This window comes from Vulpes lagopus, chromosome 8 (genome assembly GCF_018345385.1).
Source record: "Vulpes lagopus strain Blue_001 chromosome 8, ASM1834538v1, whole genome shotgun sequence".
NCBI lineage: Eukaryota > Metazoa > Chordata > Mammalia > Carnivora > Canidae > Vulpes > Vulpes lagopus.
In genome coordinates, this window is record NC_054831.1 from 108,291,985 (window position 1) to 108,318,235 (window position 26,251).

The window sequence follows — 26,251 nt, forward strand, 5'->3', positions numbered from 1 at the left end:
CCCTGCCTGGGCCTACCCTGCTGGCTCACCTTGCAGGAGCACAGGATAATGATGCCTGAGTTTTTATAGTTCTTCTTCTTCCTTTGCTTCTTGGGGTTGATGCACTCAAACTCCAGCTGGACAACATGAGAAGAGAAAGAGAAGCTCAGCCCGGGCCTTCCATGGGGGCCGACCCTACCCTGGACCCCAGGATCCCCTCCATAGTGCTGACTGGAGGGCAGCATGCCTCTTCCAGGAAGCCTTCCTGGATGTCCACACCCAGAAAAGGTTCCTGTGACTTCAAGCTCACACCAAGCTGTGCTTGCCTGACATAGGAGGACCTGCATCTGCCCCCCACCCCAGATGATGACTCGTCTACATCATGTCCACTCCTATACCTGGAACCATCACCCAGGGCCCGGCTTCTTTTAAATTTTTTTTTTATTATTTATTTATTTATGATAGTCACAGAGAGATAGAGAGAGAGGCAGAGACACAGGCAGAGGGAGAAGCAGGCTCCATGCACCGGGAGCCCGATGTGGGATTCGATCCCGGGTCTCCAGGATCGCGCCCTGGGCCAAAGGCAGGCGCCAAACCGCTGCGCCACCCAGGGATCCCAGGGCCCGGCTTCTTGAGCTGAGTTAAGTGGACAGCTCTTGAGTGCTAACCATGTGCTAGGCCCTTCCCCAGTATCATCTCATGTGACTCCCACTCTCTTCCTCTGTCCCACTGGGCAGATGGGGAAATAGGCTCAGAGGAATCGGAAGTCTTGCTTAATTAGGGCCACAGAGCCAGAGAGGTGGGATCTGGGCCCCAGTCTGCCCAATCCTAAGCCTGTGTCCCCCACTCGTCCCCTGCTGAGCTTTCAGGGTCACACGCATGGGGCCCATCTCACCGGGACGCCATCACGAGCCTCACACATCTGCGACACCGAAGTCTGGAACTCGCCGATGAAGTCATGGCCCCCGTCATTGTCATAGTCGTAACACATGACCTGGGGTGGGTCCAGTGAGGTCACCTCAGGGCAGCTCCCAAGGAGGTGCTCTCAGTCCCTCTCAGTTGCCTGAGCAAATCCCACATCTTCCTTTTGCTGGTGCCTCCCCCTGATCCCCAGCATCTGCCTTGCTGGGATGATGCTGTTAGCTCATGAACTGCCTCCTGCAGGAAGCCTTCCCTGATTGCTGGGAAAAGGGACACCCCAGCAATGGAGGCTGTACACTCTGGAGCAGGAAGCTTGACTCCCCACACACCTGTCACTCAGCTCCTCATCTGTTTGGGGCTGTGGCCCACTTGCCTTCATGGGCCATGGCCAGGGGCCTTCCCTAGGGATGTTCCACAGGGCAACTCTGGACATGCCTTTCATTTCCCTACATTGTTACCTTCCTTGAGATAGGCGCAAAAAAATCCCAGCTTTCCATGCCCTCTAATTGAGCTGTCACTTCTCGGAAGAAGGCAAGAATTACCATACCCATTCCACTGATGGGTAAACTAAGGCTCAAGAGGGAAAGACTTGCCCAAAGTCTCACAGCAGCAGTAAGAGACCCAGAACTGGAATTCGGGTTTCCTACTACCCCATTCAGGGATCTCTGCCCCGGCCTCACTGATCTCCTCTCCCCCATCTGCATCAGACACGGTCCCTGAGGACTGAGGGTTTGTAGAGACCAGTAACCAATGTCCTCATCACAGTGACACTTGGTCGCTTCCAAGGTGCTTGCATACTCGCTGTCCTCAGTGGCAGCACCCCAGCCCTCTGGGAAGAACCAGGTAGTCATTCTGTTCCTGTTTCAGAGAAGGGCTCACGGAGACAGCTGCCCAGATGGCTCAGGGGGTCAGACATGTGAGACGAGAGCCCAGGTCCCCGCCTCTCCCCTTACATAGGTTTGCTTTTTCCATCTTAATAAGGAAGAGCTTTGCCAAGGCATCCCCAGAAAGCCGCGGGTAAGCGAGGAGGCTGGAGCTGGCAGGGTGGGGCGCAGGGCCCCGAGCCCCCTCACCTGGATGGGCTTTTCCATGTCCCCATCACACAGGGACACCAATGGCACAGTGAACGGTTTCCACACAGGGTCCAGCGTGTACTTGATCACCTGCAGCACAGCGAGAGCCACGGGTGAGGGCAGGTCCAGGGCAGCAGTGCTCTGGGTTGGGCCAGTCCTGCAGGTTTGCGGGTGGCAGGTACAGAGGCCCACGGCCACACCTCTGGGAGGGAAGGGAGCATCCCCGTGGCAGGGAGGGACGGCGCCTTGAGGCACCATCATGGCTTTGCCTGTTCACTGCGTGGCTGTGACCTTACAGCCCGTCCTGACACATGGGGGTAGCCGGACTACAGACCCACGGACTTAGAGACTCCCAGCGCCCTGTGTACCCACCTCAGTCCTGTGAACCAGCATCCACTTGCCATCGTCTCCTGGTTTATAGAACTCAAGAAATGGGTCTGACTTTCCAAAGAGGTCCTGGAGGAAGCAAGAGGATGTGTGTGAGGAAGGTACAACTCTGCCGTATTCAGACGAGAGGTGGTGGTGGTGGTGGGGGACCCAGCTGCCTTCCCCAATCCAGCCTCAGGAGTGGGAGCTGCGAGCAGAGCCAGCCCCCTGGGGCCAACCAGCTCCCTCAGGAGAAACCACCTCATCCTGGGGTTACCAAAGCCTGTGCTCAGAGACCCTGAGACCTGGAGCCTGCAGGCATTATAACTTAGATGGGGCAGGACTTCAAAGGGTGATAGTTCCTGCAGCAGGATGTGATTTTAATTTATTTCGTGGGAATCTGAGAAACTGCAACTATCTGAGCATGTCACAGAAGGGATATGATATCCTTTAAAAATCCATTTTAAAACAAGTATCAGGTAATATTCAGGGAAAAAAACATCCCAGGCAGAGGGAACAGCAAGTGCAAAGGTCCCGAGGCAGGAGGATGCTTGGTGCAATCCTGCGACAACAAAGAGGCTAATTTGGCTGAGGCAGAATGATGGTGGGAAGAGTAGTGGGAGTGAGGTGAGGGGGCACTGTGGACACATCCAGTGGGGCCCTGTAGGTTACTATAATGATTCTAGCATTGACACTGAGTGAAATAGGGAGTCCCCAGGAGGGGGTTTCCAGTTACGTCTTGAACACCTCTAAATAATGGTAAACTCACTACTTCAGTGGTAAAGAGGTCCTAATTTGGTGTGGCCTGACTGCTTCCTGGATGGGGCGTGATGAAGGTAATGGCCGGAAGCAGCAGGACTGGGCCCCACGAGCCTGGGCTGGGGGAGGGATACTGCTCCCTGATGGAGAACCCCCTTCTCGGCTGCCTTACCTTCTTGTCCAGCTTCCTGCCCGCCAGACTCAGTGTGATGACCTGGTTATCAGACAGCTCCTGGGCAGCAATCTGTGAGGCCAGAGGAATGTGAGGGTCGGGACCTCCCATCTGACCCCCTCCCTCCCTACCCCCCAGCATCCTGCCAGACAGAGTGAGCACAGGTACTCAGGAGTCAGCTCTCCAGGGCTGGGAAGGGGAAAAGAGAGGAGGGGTAGTACCACGCGACCCTGCCTGTGGCTCTCATCTTCTCAAAACCTCCGTTTCTACCAAAGTAAACTATCTGAATAAGGGGAATCAGCACTGCTCATGATGGGGAAGCCGTTTGAGGAACCCCAGATGAGGAGTGGTCTTGAGCCCTGGGGACCATAGCTACCTCAAAATGCCAAGACACTGGGCATTCCAGGAACCTTACTGTGTAGCTAGGGAAACTGAAGCCCGGGGCAGGGGCAGGAGTCACCTGAGCTCCTCTGCTGCCTTGTCATCTGTCCCTCCATGCCTTTCCTCTCAGCCATGGCCTTATGGCCCATCCCAGCCAGTGATGGACCAGCTGAGTGACCCTGGGGCTACCCTTGCCCTCTCTGGGCCTCTCTCTCTCTCTCTCCTCTCCCCACAGAGGGGCAGGGAAAGCCCTCAGGCCAACAGCAACATATGTGGGGTGGGTTCCTCTTACCTCACGCCTATTGGACAACCTCACCCACAAGCTACTGGACCTTCCAGAACCACACACAGGCCAGGTTGGACACTAGGCTCCCCTTCCTTTCCTCCATCAGACTTGCTCAACAACCTTGCAAGGGAGATCCTATTACTGCCCTCATTGCACAGAGGAAGAAGCCGAGGTCTGGAGCCACACCACCACAATGCTAGGGGAAACAGTGTACCAGGCTGGGGGCGGAGGGGGGCGGTGCAGAGGGAACTGCTGGGTTGGCTTCCAGATGGAGGGGAGCTGGCTAGTGAAGGTATATAGATGGCAAGGTTCTGAACCCCAAGAAGTGGGGGGAGGGGTTGGGAGAGAATATTCCAGGTGGCAGGAACAGTGGGATGCTAAGAATTCAGTTTGCATGGAGCCCATAGTATATACTTGAAGGAAAGCAAGGAGGGGTTCCTCACAGCCTTGAATGTAAACTCCACAGGCAGTGGGGAGGCAGGGAGGCTCCAGAGCAGGGGTGTGACTATAAATGAGCACATATAGCTTCGGCCCTCCTCCCTCCAGCTGGCCAGTTCCTCAGCTGTCATACTGGCTCTGAAGGGGGACAGTCGGGAGGGAACCTCATTAGCCTAACTGCCCCAGTGTGCTTTGTCTCTGGGCTCCAGGTCCCTTACGTGTAAAACAGGTTTCACTCCCTTCCAGGAGACTGTGAGGACCCAGGACTGGTCTGCGCAAAGGGCCTGCGTAAGGCTGGGATCAGTGCGCATCACTGGGATCACTGCGCATCGCTGGGATCAGTGCGCATCGCTGGAATCACTGCGCGCTGCAGCCACACACAGAGACCCGCAAGGCGCTTCTCCGAGCCCCCCTAGGGAGGGCAGGCCCGGCGGGAGGGGAGGGCGTGCTGGGAGGCTTTCGGGACGGGATGGGTGGGGGACCCCTCTGCCCCGGAGGTAGGAGGCCACAGGGGCCTCTGGCAAGCCCCCTACTGCCAGCTTGGCGGCCCTCAGTGCATCATATGTAAAGCCAGGAGCCCGTTGCTAAGAGACCTGTTGCTAAGTTGTAAGTTGGGCCTTTTTACTCCAAACAAAGCTGGTGATTATCTGCCAGGGAAGCAGCCCATTGATGGGGGAGGGCAGCGGGCAGAGGCGGAGGGGTGCGGCGCGCAGGGAGGGGGCTGGTACCGTAATCAAGCCCTTCCCTGCAGGCTTGTCATTCATCAGCAGCAGCGGCCGAGTGATCTTCTTGCTGGAGACGATCTGGGTAGGGGGGCGGGAGAGAAGAGAATGGCGCTGCTAAGGGTTGGTGGGGAGGAAAGATGCTCAACGGGCACCCCTCAGAGCACGCGGCTGGCTTCCTGCGGCCACCGTCTACACCTCCCCCTGAGTGACTGTCACATCGGGAGGGGGCCAGCAAGGTGGCTTACTGCATTGGGCAGCCGAGGAGACTGACGCCCAGGGGCGTCAGGACACTTGCTGGAGGGCTCACAGCTGGGGTCGAATCCCTGCAGCCCCACTCCCTGCGACCCGGGTACACCCCAGCAAAGGCTCTGGCAAGGATCCCCTTCGGAGGCACCTGCAGCGAGCCAGGCCCGCTCACTGCCTCGCCTAAAGGCATCTACAGACCCCACCCCCTCCGCAGGGTGTGATCCCTGATGGAGAAGAGCAAATCCGAACTCCTATTACATGTTCATGCTCCGAACAGGGAATCCATTCGGGCAGCGCTCAGCCTCAACGCCATCCAGCCAGGGAGAGCAAAGCTGCCCTCCGCCCCTCTGTACACCCCATCCCCACGCTCTCCGTGGGCCTCTTGGGCGGGGGAAGGGGGTGCCAGTGCTGGCGGGGGTCTGCGCGGCTTTCCGCCCCAGCCCACTGGGCCGGTCACCCCCTGCTCGGTCACCCCCTGCTCGGTGCGCCGTGGCCTTCGACGCCTGTTCTACGGGTGAGGCCACTGGGGGCGCCAAAGGGCGCGGGGAGAGCAGGTGCGGAGGCGGCCGGGCTGGGATTGGGGCACGTGCCGCTCCTCCCGCCTCGGCTCTAGGCCAGGGACCCCCACCCCACCCCCTGCGCAACCTCGCCCAGGCGCGGGGCGGCGGCGGGGCACGGGGGTCAGGGCTGCCGGCGCACCCTGCGGCGCTCTCCCGTTACCCCTGGTGGGCGTGGACTCCTGGGTAGGAACCCCGGGGACACACCCCGCTTCCCTCACAGCTGCTGCCCCTTGCGGGTTCCATCCCTTCTTCTGGAAGGCCCGGGCCACTTCAGCGTGCACGATTCCCCCACCATCACTCGTGGCAAGGTGGTCATCATTAGCCCAGAGTGAAATAGGGGTTGGGGGACTGGGCTGAGGTCCCGAAGGGGGCGGGCACTTGGCCATAAGGGCCATAAGGGCCATAGGGCCATGAGGATGGTTGGAACTTGCGTGAGGGGCTCCTAGCCCTGCAACCTCCCGACTCCAGACGCTCACCAAGGACCAGGCTGGATGGGGAAGTGTCGCCCACGGAGAGAAAGGAAGTTGCTCAAGTTTACCCAGTAAGCCAGACAGAAAAACGGACTCCCGTGGGCACCTGGGTTGCTGGTCAGATGGATGCTCATACCCCCAGGAAGTCAAGACCATGTCTGATTACTTCTAACAATCGGAAGTTCTGGCTACGTGGGGTCCCCAGTCCTGTGTGACCACAGCCTGCTGGCACTGTGTTCAGTGCTTTCTGATGGGAACTCTTGAGTTTGGCCCCAAACCACTGGGCTGCTCACTGGCTTTTGTACCTGCTCACCCCCAAGGCGATCTGCATTTTCCATGCTACCTTGGAAGCCAGCTGAGAAAATGGGGCTAGGGACAGGAGGCAGCAGGAGAGACTGGCTCCGAGGGAGGGACTGCCCTGTCCTTTGGAGCAGCAGGTGATGTCAGGGGTGGAAACTGCCTTGCTCTTGTTCCCCTGGAGGGGCCAGGCTCACCGTGCCCAGGCTGCAGGAGAACTGGCCCAGGAAATCGTGCTCATCGAGCTGTGTGCTGGACTTGTCCTGGTCAAACAAGGCGAACTTGAGCTTCTGCACCTCCTCAAAGTGGTAATCGAGGACGAACTTCTTGGAGAATGCAGGGTTGAGGTTGTTGACAGCAGTTTCTGTCCTGTCATACTAGCAGAGGGGCAGGGAAACAGGAGCCAGAGTCAGGTGGCCGGTTCAGGCCTTCTCGGTCTGCCCAAAATCATTCTAACTTGTTGCAACCCTACTCTGTGCCAGGCACTCATGGCCAGTTACCCGGGTGGCTGAGGCAGCTATGACTCCCAGCTCACAGATGAGGACATGGAGGCACAGAGAGGGTAAGGGACTTACCCAAGATTGACAGCTAGAGGGGCAGTGTCAAGATTTGAACCCAGGTCTACTAGCACTGACACTCTGAACTCTTTGGCCCTGGCTCCATACCAGGTGCCAGGGGAAGAGGTCGAGCCGTGTCTCTACCTATGTAAGTGACAGAAGGTAAATCCCTTTATCCATCAAGGCCTCAGTTTCCAGTTTTGTAGAATGAAGGGATTTGACTACCAGAGGTTTTTATCCTTTTTATCTTGGAAGAATTCTTTTTCCAAACTCCATTTCATGTGGCCACTAAGAAACAGGATGGAAATAAAGAGGGGTAAATAGGGGCAGATGCTTGCATCTGGGCATTGTACAGCCCAACATCCCCCACCTCCAACACCCCCCCACACCTCTTGGAAACCAAGGCCTGGGTAAAGTCAGGGCTTTTAGTGTGGGTCAGCGGTGTGGCTGGGACAAGAACCCCGCCTCCTGGCCTCTCTACATTGAGGCCCCAAACCGCGAGTCTGGGTGATGGTCTATTTTGGGGCCTGGGCTATGTTGATTTTTCCTCCCACCCAGTCTATTTCCAAGGGCTGGAACAGCAGGGATGAAAGAGGTCTCGGCCCTGGGCTATTTTTAGTGAGGGTGGCCAGCCTGGGTGAGAGAGAGATTGTCCGGGGGGAGGTCGGGGTAGGGGGTGCCATGCATGGGGGTGAGGGGTAGTGGGGAGGACACCATTCTCTGAGGGTTTGTGGGGGCTCCAGAGACTTGGCCGAGGGGACTAGGATGCTCCAGACAAGCTGGTTTTAGTCCTTGGCTGACCCCATGTTTCACCTCCCACTTCTGGCTGCGCTGCCATGGGTGACATGGGGGAGTCCCTACCCATTCTGGGCCTACTTTTCCCCTCCGTATAATGGGTCAATACCTCAGCACCATTTCCTTGGCATCCTAAGAAGGAGCCAACACCTGTGAAACTTAGTAAACCACAGTATGTTCACTGGGGATGCCCACTGTGGCTCAGCTGAATAACTATTCAAAATAGATACATATTTTGGAAATTTTACACGCATATACAACTATCTCAAAGGCCAGATACCAAACTGTCAACAGTGGTTCTCCCTGAATACAAGTCCCACTGTTCTGTTTTCTTTAGGTCTGTTTTTTCTAAATTTTAACATTCTTGGCAAAGCTTCTCAATGGAAACTATGTATTATCTGATTTGGCTCTGTTTATAATTGAAAGTAATCAAAAACAATAGAGTACATTTTCTTTGAGACTTACTTTACTACAATGAACAAAGACCCCTTTTAAAACAAAAACAAAGCAACTTTTAAAACTTGAAAATGTTAACGGTTTGGATTTCTCAAAATCCTTCCTCAAGCTGCATCTCTCCCCAGCCCTCAGGTTGAAGTCTTCTAGCTCAGAAGTCCTTAGCACTGTCCACCTCCCCAGTACTGGGGCTCTGGGGCAAGGTAGGCAGGGGAAGGATATCTTCATTTCACAGATGAAGAGACAGGCTCAGAGAGGGGCAGCCACCTGCCCAAGGCCACACAGCAGGGAGCAACAGACCTGCGTCTTGCTCCAGCTCTGGGACCAAAGCCTGGATTCCGCATTTCTCTGTTTGCTCTTCACTGACTGTTCTTTCACTTAGGAATAAATGTGGAAAGTTATTTTAAAAATGGAAGCATTTTGTAAAACTAATATCTAAGGTTTTTATGTATTATAGTAATTTAAAATATTGCAATATAAAATATAATATAAATCTCTGAATTATAATAACTTGAATATGAATATCATTATTTTAAGTAGTAATATACAAACATTTTATTGATTTTTTCAAGTTTTTAAAAAATTTTAAATAATCTCTATATCTCACAGGGGGCTTGAACACACAAACCCAAGATCAAGAGCCATATGCTCCTCTGACTGAGCCAGCCAGGTGCCCCTAAAAACATTTTAAATAAAATGTATTTTTTGTAAGTAGGTTCCACACCCAATGTGGTGATTGAACTCACTACACTGAGATCAAGAATCACATGTTCTATTGACTGAGCCAGCCAGGTGCCCTTTAAAATTTAATTTTAAAAGCAATAATCTTCTAAGTAACCCCTGTCCCATCCTCCAACTCCCTCCAACGGCAAAACCTGGAAGTCCTAGGATCCAGTGAGAGTCCCTCCCCAGCAACTGAGCGGCCCTCCACCTACCCCAGATGCACATGGAGGGGCCTCACCTCAATCCACCTGCCATCGTTCTCTGTAAAGAGGACACAGAACGGGTCAGACTTGGAGGTCACATCCCGGTCCAGCAGGTTCTGGCCACTCACGGACAGCTCCACCTTGCACACGCAATACTGGGACCCGATGGGGGCTGCCCCCACTGCCGGGGTGCCCCCACTAGGGATGTAGGCCATGGGAGTTGGTGGTGGTGGCAGCAGTTCCTGGCAGTCTAGGGGGACAGAAGTGGGGGTCAGAGAGATGGAATGACAGCTGTGTTTACAGCAGGATAACAAAAGCAAAAGCTTGACAACAGGAGGATGAAGAAAACTGAGTCTCTGGTAGGCATGTTTAGTTTGCAGTTATTATCTGCGTTGATCAATCTTTATCTATGAGACCCACGCAAGTCAGATTAGCAACAGATCACAGTGGACCTGGGCATCTAAGACATTCATTTTGCCAGGACAACCTGGGCTTCTGGGCGATTAACATTTTGGCTATGGTGGAGCTTATAATAGCTCAAGTCTCCCTCTTTGCTTTGGCCACTAAGGAAGCTCACTCCTGATAACTTATCCAAAATTTGCCTTTGTTCATTGCAGTCTTGTTCATCTTGTGTATCCTGAGCCTCAGCACAGTGACAGAGACACACACAAGAAGGCACCTGATGTATGCTTGTTGAATAAGATGAGCATATATATTGGTGAATGGACAGACCCTCCACGTTGCTCAGATTCTGTCTGACTTGGTCATTTTCCTCAACACAGAATTTACTCTTTCACTCGCACATGACTTCCCTCAGTTACCACGGACAGGGCCTTATGTACCCCTTCCACTGTCACAGCTAATTACTGGCATTTGCTTATTTTAAGCAGTTCTGTTTTCTTCCAAGTGCAAGGTGTTCATCTGGAACAAGTGCTGAGAAACCCATCTCGGGGGTAGAGGGGGGCTCTGGGCTCCACCCATAACAAGTCCTCTGGCTCTCTGTGCCTCAGTTTTCCCATCTGCCCATGAGACATCATGATACAGCCCTCCCAGACTCCTGTGGTCAGGTCTTATTTCCACCAGCTCATGTGTAGTTCACACAGATCTTGTCACTGTGTGGATGAGTCCAGCTCCTTGACTAATATTTCACCCTCTCACTGCTGAGTGGGTGACCAGTCCTGCACTGCCCCCCAGGCTGTTCCCTGAGGGGACACGAATCCAACCTACTGTGTTTATGAGCACTAGCTAGGAGCTGAGCATGTGATTTGCTAATCCTCACTGGGTCTTGTGGGGCAGGTACTAACATCGCCCTGTTTTCCAGATGAGGATGCCGAGGCTCACTCATTCACTCTACATAGAGTGTTTACTGAGCATCTACTAGGTCCCAGGAACCGGGCCTGGATGGGGATCCTGTAGGCAGAGGGCTGCCCAGTCTCAGCTCTCACAGTCTAGCTGACAGCAGCCAGTCCTGGGAGGCTTAAAGTGATGGAAACCCTGAAGGGTTTCGAGCAGAGGGGTGACATAATCTGATTAGTGTTTTGAAGGCTGACTCTGGCCCCTGTGGGGAGAAGGGGATGTCAGGCTAGGGGAGGCAGCAGGGAGGCTGGCAAGGAGGCAGCTGTCAGCCAGGCAGGAGGGACCAAGGCACAGTGGCAAAGCTGGGCTCACCCTTCTCCCTCTGACCCCCACTGCAGCCCACTCCCTGAGCACCAGCCAACCTCTGGCTGGGCAGACAGAGGCCCCAGTCTGTACGAGGCCTGGGCAAGTGTGGGGCTGGCGCCAGAGGCCCCTCTCCCCGTCCAGACATAGCGCACTCTCGGCGTGCCTGGCAGGAGAGGATCTGGACAGTGACACAGCCAGTGTTCAGTCCCCACCCCATCTGTCCCTACAACCTCATCATCATCACACGAGCCCACAGCAGCAGGACAGCACTGCAATTTGCCTGCAGGAATTCTTTTTGTCGTGTAAAAATCAGTTTCTACAGGAAGGGCTGGGGAAACTGCAATCACTCCCTGGGTGCAGGTGGGTAGCCCTCCACATGGGGGAGGGGAGGGCAAATCCTTGACCCAGCTGGGAGGGCAGGGGTGGGCTGGGTGGGGGTACAGGGATGTCCAATGGGACACCTTGCCATTTGGCCGAGAGATTGCCTGCTGATGCTCACAACCACCCGGAGTGGGGTGGGTCACAACGGTCACCCCCATTTTACAGATGAGGAAACAGGCCCAGAGGGTGAAGTCCCCTGCCCAAGGTCTCATGGCCAAGGAGCCACAGAGGCTGGGTGTGTAAGCTGGCTCTCCGGGCTCCCCAGGCCAATCTGTGCCTCTAGCCAGGGAAGGAGGGCTGCTAGTCGGGGCCTGGGGGAGTCATCACGGCTGAAGTTACACAGTCTACACCTCCGAGGTCATCGCTGAGGGCATGGGTTCCAGCTTACCCGCCTCCTCTCCACATCATGGAGCCCCCTTCATGACATGCTAGGTGCCAACAAGACCACCATTCCCCCTGCTGCCAAGTCAGAGGTATCTGCTTTCCCCCTGAGGGGCATCAGGTAGTTCCTCGTGTGTGCACACGCCTGTGTATGATCACATACACACACATGCACACAAGCCCCACGCCAACAGAGGCCAAGGCACGCAGGCACACCTCGGGCCTGCTTCTCCCCTGCCCTGGCCTCCCCCACATTCAGTGCTACCACGCTGTCCTCCTACCCCACACTGGCTCTGGCCTGGCCACAGGGGAGGGGGAGGGTCAGGCTGGCTGAGCTCCTCCGAGCCTGTGGCGACTCCACCTGGTGTAGCAAACAGGCCCTAGCTAGAGCAAGCAATAGGTGGGCCGGGGAGGGGCACTCCCCTCCCAGCTCGGGCCAGGGTCCCCATCCCCAACTCACCCTCTGGCTGGAAGTTTCTGGATCCCCGAAATGGGGAGCACATGATGTCCGGAGTTGGGGCCGGCTAGGGTCACAGCGAGCCCCTCTGTGCCAGCCCGGCAGCGGGCAGGCAGGCCGGACCCTGAGGCCTGACGCAATGGAAAAAGAAATCACAGCTTATGCTGGGGCCGGGCCCCCTCCCCTCCTACTCCAGCAGGAGGGCAGGCGGGCAAGGTGTCATTAAGGGAGGGTTGGGCCTGCCATGCGCATCTGGGCCAAACGGAAACCTCCTTAATACAGTACCCATCACCCGCACCACAGGTAATTTGAGGTTAGGGCTGGAGAGGATGCATGGGGGAGCCTGGGCCTGCGCGCAGATGATCCTGACTCTTGGCCCACATGGTCCTGACTCTTGGCCCACATGGGCACAGGTCTTCTAGGGTGACCAGATCCCCAGGGAAAGAGCTGGAAGGTGGGGATACAAAACCAATAGTCCCTTTTACAAAGCAAAGAGAGGGTAGGGCTTGAGAATTCTCATCCATTCGTTCTACAAACACTCCCAGAGTACCCTGCAAGGAAGAGCGATGAATAAGACACCGCGGCTTCAGCCCCCACAGGGTCCACTGCCCCCAGCTCCTAATTCATCTTGCCCTTCAGGCAAGACAGGATAGGCTCTGGGGACTCTGGTGCTGAACCACAGGTCTGGGACATTAGCGGTTTAACCAGAAACCTAGGAACCCATCATCCTTGACCTCTCTTTCCTTCACCCCCCATATATCCCACCGCTGCTGTAGATTCCACCTCCACAATGCATGGAGCAATCTCCTTACAGCCTCACTTCCACTGCATTGGCCCAGCCAGACCACCACTGTCTTGTGTCCAGCCAGGCACTGGCCCATGACAACTCTGAGCAACCCAGAGCCAGAGGGAGTTTTTATACATGCAAATCAGATGCCACCAGCACCTGAAAGTCTTCCAGTGGCTTCCCCTCTCAGGCCACAAAAAACCCCAATTCTCCCAGGGCTTCTAGGGCCCTGTTTGGCCTGACCCCATCTCATGCCATCCTCCCCCCTTCCTGCCCTGCCCCACCCCAGCTACACTGGCCTTCTCGTGCTCTGCAAACATGTCAGCCTTTCTCCTACCTCAGGGCCTTTGTATTTGCTATTCCCTCTGCCAGAACTGCTTTTCTTCACAGGGTGGGTCTTGGTTGTCGGAGGCCATCCCCAGTTCACCAGAGCTAATGTAATTTCCGGCTCAGCCCCACGCTGTTCCCTTCACAGATCACTGCAGTATACGGTCACTTTATGTGACCATTTGTCTATCTGCCTCCCTAGAATGTAACTTCCATGTGGGAGGGATCACCACGGCTTCCCCAGCACCTCGGGCAGCATCTGCACATACTGAGTACTGAATAAGTATGTACCAAGTGAAACAGACTCTTTAATCTCTAGCCTCAGAGAAATCACAATGACCTCTTCCCGATACACATCACAGAGATCACAAAGCCATCACTCACACCCTGGACCCTCATGATCACTCCAGGAGGGCAGCAGGAGAGGGCCTCATGTCCCACTCCACAAAGGTGGAAACAGCCCAGGAGGGGTGGTGGCTTCTCTAAAACAGGGAAGGATGATGCTGAGGCCAAAGGCCTGACTGCTTGACTCCATCCTTCCACCCACTATTGGCCACGGTGGCTAAGGGTCCAGGAGCTGGGCTGTGGGCACCCCACTCACTACAGGAAGGTCATGCCCAACCAGGAGGGTTCCTGACTCAGAGATGAGCAGTGACAGGGAGACACCAAGAGAGGCAGGCACGGGGAGATGAGCAACAGGGTCGGGGAGGCAGATGGCTGAGCTAAGCAGAACACCTGGGAGCCTGCTGGGGAAAAGACGGAAAAGGAAGCAAAGGGCAGGGCTGAGGTGCCCAAGGAGGCAGCAGCCCCCCACTCCAGAGATTCTCAGCTGGTGGGGAGTATGGAGGAGTGTAACAATGGGATGGCCTATCAGGACTTCAGGAGGGGCAGCACGTGCCACTTGAAAAAGCGTGCTCAACTTGATATTTATTTGTGTATTTATGTATTTATTTATTTAAAGATTTTATTTATTTATTTGAGAGAGACAGAGATGGCGAGAGCACAAGCAGGGAGGAGGGAGAAGAAGGCTTGATCCCAGGACTCTGGGATCATGACCCAAGCCGAAGGCAGATGCTTCATCTACTGAGCCACCCAGGTGCCCCTCAACCTGATATTTAGAAGATGAAGAAAGAAATTCAGTTTTCAATGCCCACTACAGAAAATAATGCTCTACAAAGTCTGGTCAATGGTAGTAACAAGGTCAGGGGTCAGTCTTCTGATCAGTGCCGGCAACAATAAGAGCACAGACCTAGGCCTCAGAATGCCCAACTTTTGATTCCCTGGCTCTGCCATTTACCCACTGTGTGACCTTGGGCAAGTGACTTAATCTGTCTGGTCTCAGTGTCCCCCTCTATGAAACGATGATATTGAGAGTGCTCTCATGGGGTATTGTGAGGATTAAGTGAAGTAGGGCACTTAGAATGACAGCGTGTAGCTGGTGCTATTATCAGCAATTCTTTTTTTTTAATTTTTTAAAGATTTTATTTATTTATTCATGAGAGACACACACAGAGAGAGAGGCAAAGACACAGGCAGAGGGAGAAGCAGGCTCTATGCAGGGAACCCAATGTGGGACTCGATCCCAGGTCTCCAGGATCAGGCCCTGGGCTGAAGGCAGGCACTAAACCACTGAGCCACCCAGGGATCCCCTATTATCAGCAATTATTTTTTTTTAAATCTTTTTCTTTTTTAAGATTATATTTATTTATTCATGAGACACAGAGAGAGAGGCAGAGACACAGGCAGAGGGAGAAGCAGGCTCCATGCAGGGAGTCCGATGTGGGACACGATCCCGGGACTCCAGGATCATGCCCTGGGCCAAAGGCAGATGCTCAACCGCTGAGCCACCAGGCCTCCCTTATCAGCAATTCTTGATGCCAGGGGGCAGGTGGCGCAGATAGAAACCTCGGGAGATGTGTGAAGTTTATGGATTACGGAAAAGGGGCAAAGAGTTAAAACTGGTTGATTAACACGGCTCTAGGCTCCCCTTCTCAAACTGGAAGACACAGTGCTGGGATGCCAGTGAAGAGCAAGGTGGTGGATGGGGGGCCAGGGAGGGGATAGTGGATTCAGATGCCACAAGGTGCATCCCTCAGGGTCAGTGAATCCCGCTCCGTGGGGTCTCATCATTGATAGCAGAGGCTCCAGAGGTGGTGGCCCTAGGCCCTAGATGGTCTCGGCTCCACATGTGTTTCCCAGGTGGGCCACCTCAGCATCTCCTGGGAGCTTGTCAGAAATGCAGCATCCTGGGCCCCACCAGGCCTGCTTTGTCAGAATCCCCAGAGCAGCATTTAGCAAGCTGTGTTTTAACAAGCCCTCCTGGTGATTCTGCGGTGCGCTAAAGTATACACAAGTACCAGTGGGGTGGCTAGGTGGGGCATCTTGCTAAAATGCAGATTCTGATTCAGCAGGTCTAGGGACACATCTCAATGTCTGCATTTCTAACAAGCCCCTAGGATGCTGAGGCTGCCCATCTGAGACCACACTTTGAGCTCTGAGCTCCTAGATCCAAGGTCGCGGTATGGCCACCTAAGGGCCAACCACGTGACAGGGATGGCTCTGGTTTAGCCCATAATGAGGCAGATGTCCTATTTGGTCCTCATACCAGGACTGTTCCCGGCCAGGTCTCCGCAGATCTCTGAGTTTGCAACGTTCGATCTAGCGGGTAACCATGGCCAGGTGCCTGGTCCCCGTTGGCCCTGAGGGTTACACTGACTGAACTTCTGGGGTCAGATCATGTCTTGACTATGTCCAGATCTAAGTTGCCTCCTTTGCCCCATTTCCTAGATGAGATGGTCCAGGAAGACAAATGGCAACTGTGTGAGGCTTCCCCAGAGAAAAGTCAATCAATAGGATAGCTATATATAGAGAAAGATATATTTTTTTAAAGAATTGGCTCATACAGTTGTGGGGGCTGGCAAATGCTAAATCTGTAAGACAAGACGGAAGGCTAGAAACTCAGGTCAGAGGTGACGTGGCAGTCTTGAGTCCAAAATCCACAGAGCAGACCAGGCAGGCTAGAACCAGGCAAGATTTCTATGTTGCGTTTTGTTTTGTTTTGTTTAAATAAAGACTACCCCCAACGTGGGACTTGAACTCACGACCCAAGATCAGGAGTTGCATGTTCTACCAACAGAGCCAGCTGCCAGCTGGGCACCCCCCCTATGTTGTAGTCTTGGGGCTGAATTCCTTCTTGAAGAAACCCTACTCTTTGCTTTTATAAAAGGCCTTCAATTGTTTGGATGAGGCTGACCCACATAATGGAGGGTAATCTGCTTTAACAAAAGTCTCCTGATTTAAATGTTAATCACACCTAAAAAATAACTACACAGCAACATTAGACTGGTGTTTAACCAAACTGGTCACCATAGCCTCGCCAAGTTGACACATAAAATTAACCATCACCACAAACTTCAGCCCCTTAGGAGACCTGCTTGGGGCAGGAAAACAGGGTGCTGGGGCTGCAGTTCTGGGCCAGCTCTTCCTAAATGTGGGAGTTAGGTGGCCCTACTCCCACTCTGTCTGCTGGAAGGGGAGAGAGGAGGCGGGTGTGGCTGTGCTGATGGAGAAATAGTAATAAACTGAGAGTAATAATAATGCCTCCCCCCAGGCCCTGTGCTGAGCACATCATGGACTTCTTGAGCGAGATATTAGCACCACCCTCATTCTTCAGATGAGCAAACTGAGGCTTGCAGGGTTTGTATTCCAGAGCCTCTGCTAAGATGACTCTGGTTAAGTCCTTTGGTCCTTTTGGGTCTTAGTTTTCTTATTCATCTAAAGGAAAGTACAAAATATCTGACACACTGTAGGTGCTAGCTTGAACTGAGAAAAACCCCTCTGTGGCTCCAGACTGTTCTCAGGACAACACCTAAGCTCCCTGACTCTGCCCTCACACTTTTGGCTCCAGCTACACTGTCCACGGCACAGAGTTCCAGCAATACTTCTGTGTGCCTCCATCATTTCGCATATGCTGTTCCATCTACCTGGAGTACCCTTTGTTTACTTCGCTCTTTCATTTTTCAAACTCAGCTCAGCCAAGCCAAATGCTGTCAATACCACCCACTGTGCCCCCCCACCCCCCACGGCCACCCCCAGGATGGCCAAAACTAAAAAAACTGACAATACCAAGTGCTGATAAGGGTGTGGAGCACCTGGTACTCTCATGCTGCCTGCCAGTGGGAGTGTAGACTGGTACAATCACTTTGGAGGAATGTTTAGCAGAGTCTACATAAGCTAAATAGATGCATCCCCTATAATGACTTGGCGATGCTCAGCAGAAACATGCACATATGGTCACCAAAAGACCCCCCCTTCCTCCAGGATGACTCTCATGGCAGCACTATTTATAGTAGCCCCAGACTGGATATGCCCTGAATCCTGGTTGTCGAGAGAAGGGATAAGGAAATGTGAACACCCATACCATGGATTATTATACTGCTGAGAGCAAGAAGGTAGCACAAGAAGTGCCGAGGATATGGGGCTCATGGATGTACTGAATGGAGACAGCCAGACATAAAGGAGTACACAGTCCTGTTGGGTTTTGTTTATAGGGAGTAATTCAGGTCTATGCTGTTGGGAGTCAGGAGAGTGGTGGGACAGGTGGAAGAGGGGTGCTTGTGACCTGAAGAGGGGCACCAGGGGGCTCTGGAGATGGTCCCGTTTCTGTTCCTTTGTTTTGGCTCCTGGTGCCCAACACTTTGGTTTATGGACTGTCCCTGAGCTGTACATGTGGGACACCTGCTCCGTGTTTGTACATTTTACACTTCGATGAAACGTTGTAAACCCCAAAACTCAGGGACCCCTTTACAAAGCCCCTCTTGAGCAACTTGAGGGGGAGGCACTAATATTGTCACCATCCCGTAATGGTAAGCACTGGCTTAGGAAATGTCACCATCCTTTGTTGAAAGTGTGGAAAGGTAAAGGGGATGACAGGTTCTCAGAACTCCGGGGTTGGTGAATTCCGGGATTTCAGAATCAGGAATCCTCTGCATTTCCCAGCTGAAAGGCTTTGGAGTGCATCTGGTCCCACCTTCCTGGCACACGCCAACCCCAGCCATAGCCCAGGTTCTCTGGGAAGGGATCCATCCCAGAGCTGCTCACAGGCCCGGGCCCTCCCTACAGGCCCAGGCGGCACGCAGTCCCCAGAGAGGGGGCTGGGCTCTTGCGGGGTGGGGTGGCATCTCACACCAATCACTTCTCTACCTTGGCTAAGGCGCCACACTCCCGCACTCCCGACAGGCAGCCAGGCCATTATGGGGATAAATATAGCCTCAGACAGCACAGCGAGGGAGCTGCAGCAGGGGTCTGACTCCCCCTGAGGCCCCCAGCTTCTACCAGACCACACCCAGAGGGAGGCTGTTCTCTGCAGCCCTCCCACCCCCACCTCCAATCACCAAGTTCTGGCCCCTGGGGAAGAGGGCCTCCCTGCTTCAGCTCAACCTTGGTCCTAGGCCTTGGCGTGTGTTTCCCCAGCCTGTCACTCACTGGTGCAGCAGGCCACCAGGTGGCCTCCATCCACGCCCCCGCCCCACCCAGGCCTCAGCTCCTTCATCTGCAAAGTGGAGCAGGAGATGGCCTGCCCTCTGCCTCCCAGGGATCACGACAGGGGATGGGTGTAGATGTACTCTGGGATGCAGAGAGTACTTCAGGGATCTCAGGAGTGGGCCTGGCCGAGCTAGGGGGCGGGGATGGTGGTGGTGGATCAAGCTAATGGAGGATGGAGGGCATGGTGATGGTGGCCACCGGCCAAAGTCATCCCAACCTAGCTTCATTCGGAGGGGGTAGCCTCAGGGACGGAAGCAGCCCTGTGGTGCCCATGCTCACCTGGGGATTACCATGGCAAGACTAGAGACAGGGGCCCCTAAAAGTATATGAACTCTTGCAAGTGCCTTCCTCTCTCTGTGCCTCAGTTTCCCTGCCCATGAAGGGCTTGGGCTCCTTCCAGCCTTGAGGAGCCTACAGCCACCCCTCAGTCTTCCCTGGGGGGCTCTGGGCCTCCGCCCAGGCTCCCACCCAGAATCTCTGAGCTGATGGACGTTGAAAGTCCTCTGGGCTCACCCAGTACCGAATCCCCTCATGGGTTCTCTCACCTGGTGGGTGGCCAGGCACCGCTGCTCACACCCCTCTGCAGGCGGGGCTCTCCCCACTCTTTGTGGACGGCTTCTAGCATGCTGCCCAGCCCACACCCTGCCACAATGAAGGGCCACCCTCACCAGACAGTGGGGAGGGGCCTCTCCGAGCCAGAGAGCAGGTGCAACTTCAGGCCCACGCCCTCCTTAGCAAGGACATCACCATCTGCCCTTAGGCTCTGGGTCCCAGCTCCCAGGAAGTCCTCCCTGAGAAGAAGGAAAAGTAGCACGGGCTGAGTGTGCCTGGCCCTGTCCTGAGTTACAGCATTCCACTGAGGCCTCCCTGCAATCCCAGGATGTGTGCCCTCTTACAGGCACTCCATTTTACAGATCGGAGCACCGAGGCACAGAGAGGTTATGTAAACTGCCTGCTAGAGGTTGAATTACGTTCCCCCAAAGGCTAAGTTGAAATCCTCACCCCAACCCCTTACCTCAGAATGTGATCTTATCTGGAAAGACAGTGGCTACAGACTAAGTAGCTAAAATGAGGTCAGATGGGAGTAGGAGGGGCTCTTCTTAATCCGATAGGACTGGTGTCCTCCCGAGGAGGACGACGACGACTCCAAGGGAAGCAGGCAGAGAGTGGAGTGATGCTGCCACAGCTCCCAGGAGCTGGAAGAGGCAAGGAAGTGCCCTACCCTAGAGCCTTTAGAGGAGCACAGCTCTGCCAACAGCTCAAATTTGGACTTCCAGCCTCCAAAACAGAATATATTTCTGTGGTTGTGGGTTGCCCGGTTTCGAGTCCTTTGTCATAGCAGCCCGAGAAAACTAATATACTACCCAAGGTCATCCGTCAAATCAGAGTGTGACGCTCGGCAGCTGGGCTCCCTGTGCCCACGGTACAAAGCACACCCTCCTGAGGGACCACAAGGGTGACTTGGAAAGATGGCTGGGGTCCCAAAGGAGGTAGGGGTCAGATGGCGTCCTCTGCTGGGAGCTGAGCACACTCTCTTCTACATCATAGTGAGGGGACAGCCAGGTCACAGCAGGCAAGCCAGATGCCCCTAGCTCCCAGCAAGACAGAAGAGTCACCAATGGGGACAGAGGGCTCTTGGAATACACTAGGCATGTTCCTACCTCAGGGCCTTTGTGTGTGCTGTTTCCTCGGTGTAGGGCATGCCTCCCTCTTTCATTTAAAAATATCCACTGAGCACGTGCTGGGCACCAGGACAGCTGGGATACAGCCATGAACCACAGACCAATGCCATGGACTAGCATGTCTGCTCGAATGTCACGGCCTCTTCCTTGAGAGGCCTCCCTGACCTCCGCACAGCACCCTGCAATCACACTCACTTCATCTTGCTTTATTCTCTTTGAGGTATTTTTCTATCTGATGTCTTCCTGCCTCCTTGTCATTTGTGAACCCCTCTCTGACCCCCCATTCCACTCTGTGCTCCACGGTAGTACCCCCACTTCAGCACATCCTGGCCCAGAGGAGCTGCTCAATAAACGTTGTTGAGTGACAACCAGGTGGCCGCACAATGAATGAGAGGTGGGACCCAAAGCCACAGGTGGAAGACGAATCACACTGATACATGGCCCTCTTTGGCTTACAGGCCCTTTCATTTTTTTAAAAACGATTTTATTTATTTATTCATAGAGACACAGAGAGAGAGAAGCAGAGACACAGGCAGAGGGAGAAGCAGGCTCCATGCAGAAAGCCTGACGTGGGACTCGATCCACGGTCTCCAAGATCTCGCCCTGGGCTGCAGGTGGCGCTAAACCGCTGCACCACCGGGGCTGCCCTACAGGCCCTTTCAAAGCTGCCTGAAGAATCCCAGGAGGAAAGCAGTGGGGAGAGCTCCTGGTAAGGATTCCCATCTCCTAGACAAAGAAACTGAGGTCAGAGGGGTTAAGAGCCAAGGCCCAGGTCACACGGGGACAGGGTGACTCTCCCTGCACACCTTGGCGCCCTGGGTGGGCAGCCAATAGTAGCAGCCACCACCTCTGCCTCCTCCAGCCCCCAGCCCTCCAGAGCCAGGCTAATCGCACCCTCTGCAGACACGTGCCTCTCCCTCCTCCATCAGCGAGCCCGCTGCACTGTGATGTCCCCCGGCCCTCAGCAGGTGAGCAGGGATGCCTCCCAGAGACCCAGGAGGGCAAGTCATGACTCGTTCGGCCTCCATCAGCCAACATCACAGACCCCTTTAACAGGAGGCTACCAGGCGGGGCAGACCCAGCCATTCATCTGACACTTGCCGAGCGCCTCTCTCAGGGTGGGGAAGGGCCCGAACAAGGTGGACACGGGCCTCACCCATCTGGGGGGCGGCCACTCTTTGGGGAGAGGGGCAGATAATAAGCTGAAACACAAATGAATAAATAAGATGACCGCAGAAGGTGGCTTCTGCCCTGAGAAAATCAGGCAAGGTGATACCCAATGAGTGCGCAATTAGCCGCTAATTAGCCTCATCTCAAACCCCAGAAAGCCAGTGGAGGAACAAGTCCACTTGACCCCGCAGTGGGAGCAGAGGCCGGGTGGCTCACAGAGGGGAGAGGGCACTGGGCCGAGAACGAGGAGGCAACCCCACCCACTTCTTAGGCAGTGCAGGACCTTAGGAGGCCATGACTCCCCTGAGGCCCCCCTAATCTCCCTCTGCACAGTGGGGATGGGACAGGATCATCTTTTTCTTCATTTGCTGCTTGCCCAGATCCTAGGGTGACCCAGCCTCCTGGCTCCCAAAGAGTCCATCCTGTGTCCTGTGGGAGGCAGGGGCTGGGCAGGGGAAGAGGATCCTGCCCCATTTCTGAGGCCAATTCTCCAAAGGAGAGGAGGCTGGATTCCTGAAATGACTGCCCCTGATCCAGCAGCCCCTGTAAGGGTTTGGGGGGTAGGGATCTTCCATCAGGCAGATGGGACCCTGCCCCTGGGCTGGGGGCTTCTCAGTAGGAAACCTTGCTCCCGGCTCCGGCTCCGACAGGAGTGAAGGAATTCTCAGAGAATGTTCCTCTGTTTTCTGTCACTCCTTAGAGCCCTGCGAGGCCAGCCCAAGGTGCAGGAATGGGAGCAACCATCGGATCCACTATCCCTCTTGGTATCCTCCTTCCCACTTGGGACTCTGTACTTTGAACGGCTCAGAAGTCTGACACTTGGCTTCTGAGGCTCCTCTCTCCAGGGAGGAGGCAGGAGAGGGGGGAGGAGCAGTTTGGCCTGAGAAAATCCCAGAAGGCATCCTCAGTACACTCCTTGGGTTTGGGGGCTTATGGATATTCCCAGGAATAATGATACTGACAGTCAACAGAGATTGGGGCTTTTCAGTTGACCAGTCACAATGCTGGCACGTGAGCCCTTTATCACCCAATTCAATTCTCGCAGCTACCTTGAAATAAATACACAATTACCCTAAAAGATTATAAAGGTATATAAAGTATTGTTCTCACCTCGTCAGGTGTAGAAACTGACGCTGTATCCCTGGCCCTCCCGTCCCTGAGTTTTAAATTTTCACAGCCCCCAGGAAGGGAGGGTTACTTTGAAACACTGCACATGGCATTCACACAGTGCACCCCACTTTGCAGAACCCACGTCCCCCAGTTCCAGCCTCCCAGCAACACTATAAGCTGGAACGTGGCATAGTTTGCTTCATTTTACAGATGGAAAACCTCCGTCCGAGCCCAGCGAGCCAGAAAGCACACAGACAGGAAGTGGCAGGGGGCAAGGAGGATCCAAGCGTCAACATTCTCGGTCCCTGGTTCTTTCCATGGAGAAACCGGCCTGGGTGACCCCTCCCACCGTGGCCAGCTATGTTGACTCCCTGGGGCAGGACCAGAGCACACCAGGCCCTACGCCAGAGGGATTGCAATAAAGCCGCTCCTTTCTGTTTGTGTCCAGCTTCCAGGCACACAAGTCCTTGATGATTAGCCCATTTTACAGATAAGCAGTGGGAGGCTCAGGGGGTTGGAGTGGCCCCCAGCCCACCGGTTCCCACCCAGGTCTCCCAAAGCTGCTCGGTGAGACTGGTCACCGGCAGGCTGCAGCTGCTGAGGGTTACAAAGGGGTTCCTCCTCCCATTACTGAAGCCGTGGGTGCCCCAAGGAATGGAAAAAGCCTTCCACCCATGGGTGACAGCCCACACCCGGAGGCAGGCAAAAACAACAAAGGCCGCTCTTAATTCTCCCAGATGCCTTGCCGGTGTCACTTCCCCGGATACATAACGGGGCTGGGAGAATCACAGGCAGCAGGACGAGCCCTCAACTGGCTACCAGAGCTCTGGGGTGCAGCCCCACTTGTGATCCTGCGCACATCACGGCCCCCTTCGAAGGAGCCTCTCCGAGGGGCTTGTCCGAGGAGGGCGGAGGGCGGGGCTGGGGAATCCGGCGGGTGCGACGAGGGGGTAAGGCGCCTCTATTCTCGGAACGCAAAGGAAGCAGGAGCTCTTCCTGCTCTTTCTTTCTCCCCTTGGCCCCCCCACCCCACCCCCTTAACCACACAGGTGCCAGACAGCTTTGGCGAAAAAACTAGTTTGCAAACACTCTTCGACTTCTGGGAAGCTGCCCGGCTCCGCTCCCTCTTCCAGGGCTGGGAGCTGGCTCCCAGGCTGTGGGCGGCGGCGGGGATCCTGGGGGGTGAAAGCAGGGTGCGGGGCCCGAGCCAGCCCGACCTCAAGTCTCCGGCAGCTCCGACGGTGGCGGAGGCTCTACCTCCCGCACGCCCCCAGGCTCCCTGCGGGGAAGGCGGGCGAGTCCCCCACCGGCTGGGCTCGCACCCCGCGGGGCGCCCCCCTGCTCCCGCCCCCTCCCCGCTCTGCCCCCGGCGGTCGGGGCGCAGCCGGAGCGCCCCCGCGTGGCCGGGTCGCAGCTGAGTCACCCCGCTGGGGGCGCGCGGGGGCGGGGGCGGGGGCGGGGGCTCGGGCGGGGGCTCGGGCGCCACGGCCCCGCGGCGGGACCCCGCTTCCTCCCAGCCCGCCACCGGCGCCCGAAGCCGAGCCCCGAGGCCAACTTAGCGCTCGCGCCAGCGCGCCCCGCCCGCCCCGCCCGCCCCGGGCCGCCCGGGCCCCACTCACCGCGGGTCCCGCGGGCGCCGCCGCCCTCACGGCGCCGCCGCCTCTGCCGCTGCCCGCGCTCCGGGCCGCCGGGGCATCCCGGGGCGCTCCTCTGCTCGGCGGGGCCGCGGGCGCGGGACGGGCTCAGGGTGCTGCCCGCGCGGCCCTCGCCAGCTCGCGTGCGCTCCGGCCGCTCGGGGTCCGCGCTCCTCCCGGGCGGCGGCGGCGGCGGCGGCGGCGGCGGCGGCGGCGGCTCCGGCTCCTCCCTCCGGCCGAGAGGGGGCGGGGGTGCGGAGGGAGTGGGGCGGCGAGGCGGGCGCTTCCTGGCGGGGCGAGCGCTCCACGGGCGGCGCGGAGGCGCTGTCCCGCCCGCCGCCCCGGCTCCGAGCCCGCGGCTGGCGCGCCCTGGCGCTCGGGGCTCCCGGCGCCACGGGCCGAGCGCTCGGGGCCGGGATCCCGGGGTGCGAGCGCTCGAGGCCCGAATCCGAGGGTCCGATCGCTCGAGGCTGGGACCCCGGATCCGGCGCCCTGCTTCGCACCCTCCCGGCGGGCCTCGCCGCAACCGCGGGCGCCTCCGAGGTCCGAGCACCGTGCGCTCCGGGCCGCGGACGCGGGACCCGAAGGTGGGCTCCGCCGGGGCCTGGGGGACCCCAGGGGGCAAGCACAGGGCAAGCTTCGGCCGTGTTGACCAGCTCTAGGACCGCAGTGCTCCCCCACCCCCAATGGTAAAAGAGCTCGGCATTTTCTAGTCGCCAGACACTGGGAAGATGACACATATTTCTCTGACAGAGATGATAAGATAAAGACAGTTTCAACACTGCCTGGAGCTAGGTAGCGGGAGCATAATTAAGGGGGGCCTTGAGGCCCTGGCATCGAGCCCACCTCTTCCTGCAAAGGCCTTCTTTTGCCCTAGAAGAAGCACCAGTTCTGAAGAAATGCATCTGTCGCGGGGGCTCCTGCTGCAGACCACCCAGCGGTATTTATATGCACACACACGCCTCCAATTCATGGCTTCGGAGGGCTTTTAACCAGGTTGTGGGGGATCTCACGGCCCTGTCCCAAAACCCTTGTCTCTGTGGCTCCAAGACCGGGAGGCACTTGGGTTGTGGTTTTTCCATTCCAGGTAGGAGAGGGTTAACTAGGAGACTCACACTGCAGCCTGTGAACCTCCCTCCAGTCTGAGTCACAGGCACTTTGCAGCCTTAGAGGGGCAACCACTAAAAACCCCAGGGCTCTGAGCTTTGTTTTCTGCCTGCCTATCCCCCAGCCCATCCTTCCCTTCCTCCAAGCTCTCCTCACCTTTCCTCCATCGACTCTTCAAAGCCCTCAGCCCAGTTCTGAGGCAAACCAGTCAGATCCAGCTCCAGCCCCACCTCCCCCAGGAAGCCTTGCTGGATTGATCTGACCCCTGAATCCCTTTCCTCTCCTTGCTTCAGGAGCCACCAGAAAGGCAGGTACTGGGATGAAGGATGAACCCAAGGAGAGTCCCTTCCCTCAAGCTCCTCCTATCTCTGGAGCAAGCCCACAACCCAGGTAATTGTATTATTGATGAAAAATGCAAAGATTGGTGGCGAGGTATCACAGAAGACCCAACTCAGCCATGGAAGTCAAACTACCTCATCCTTTGGGGCTTCTAGAGGAAGTCTCCTAGAGGAGTTGTTGGGCCTGCCCAGGGTGAAGAAGATCCTGGATCCCCGGCCAAAGGGAGAGACTCTAATAAAGGTCAGGGATCAGAGGAATTCCACTCC

General features: G+C 55.9%; 1 protein-coding gene across 1 annotated transcript in view; it reads right to left on the reverse strand.

Moving 5' to 3' along the window:
• The window catches only part of CPNE2 (copine 2), a 46,059-nt gene extending 21,308 nt beyond the window's left edge, over positions 1–24,751 (reverse strand). The window contains exons 1-9 of the mRNA XM_041767200.1: positions 24,525–24,751; positions 9,440–9,654; positions 6,871–7,050; positions 5,104–5,178; positions 3,271–3,342; positions 2,346–2,429; positions 1,974–2,063; positions 875–973; positions 30–116 (exon numbers count right to left, since the gene is read on the reverse strand). Coding sequence (XP_041623134.1) covers positions 30–116; positions 875–973; positions 1,974–2,063; positions 2,346–2,429; positions 3,271–3,342; positions 5,104–5,178; positions 6,871–7,050; positions 9,440–9,619 — 867 coding nt within the window. The 5' untranslated portion in view covers positions 9,620–9,654; positions 24,525–24,751. The remainder of the gene's footprint in view (positions 1–29; positions 117–874; positions 974–1,973; positions 2,064–2,345; positions 2,430–3,270; positions 3,343–5,103; positions 5,179–6,870; positions 7,051–9,439; positions 9,655–24,524) is intronic.
• Positions 24,752–26,251: the final 1,500 nt, after the last annotated feature.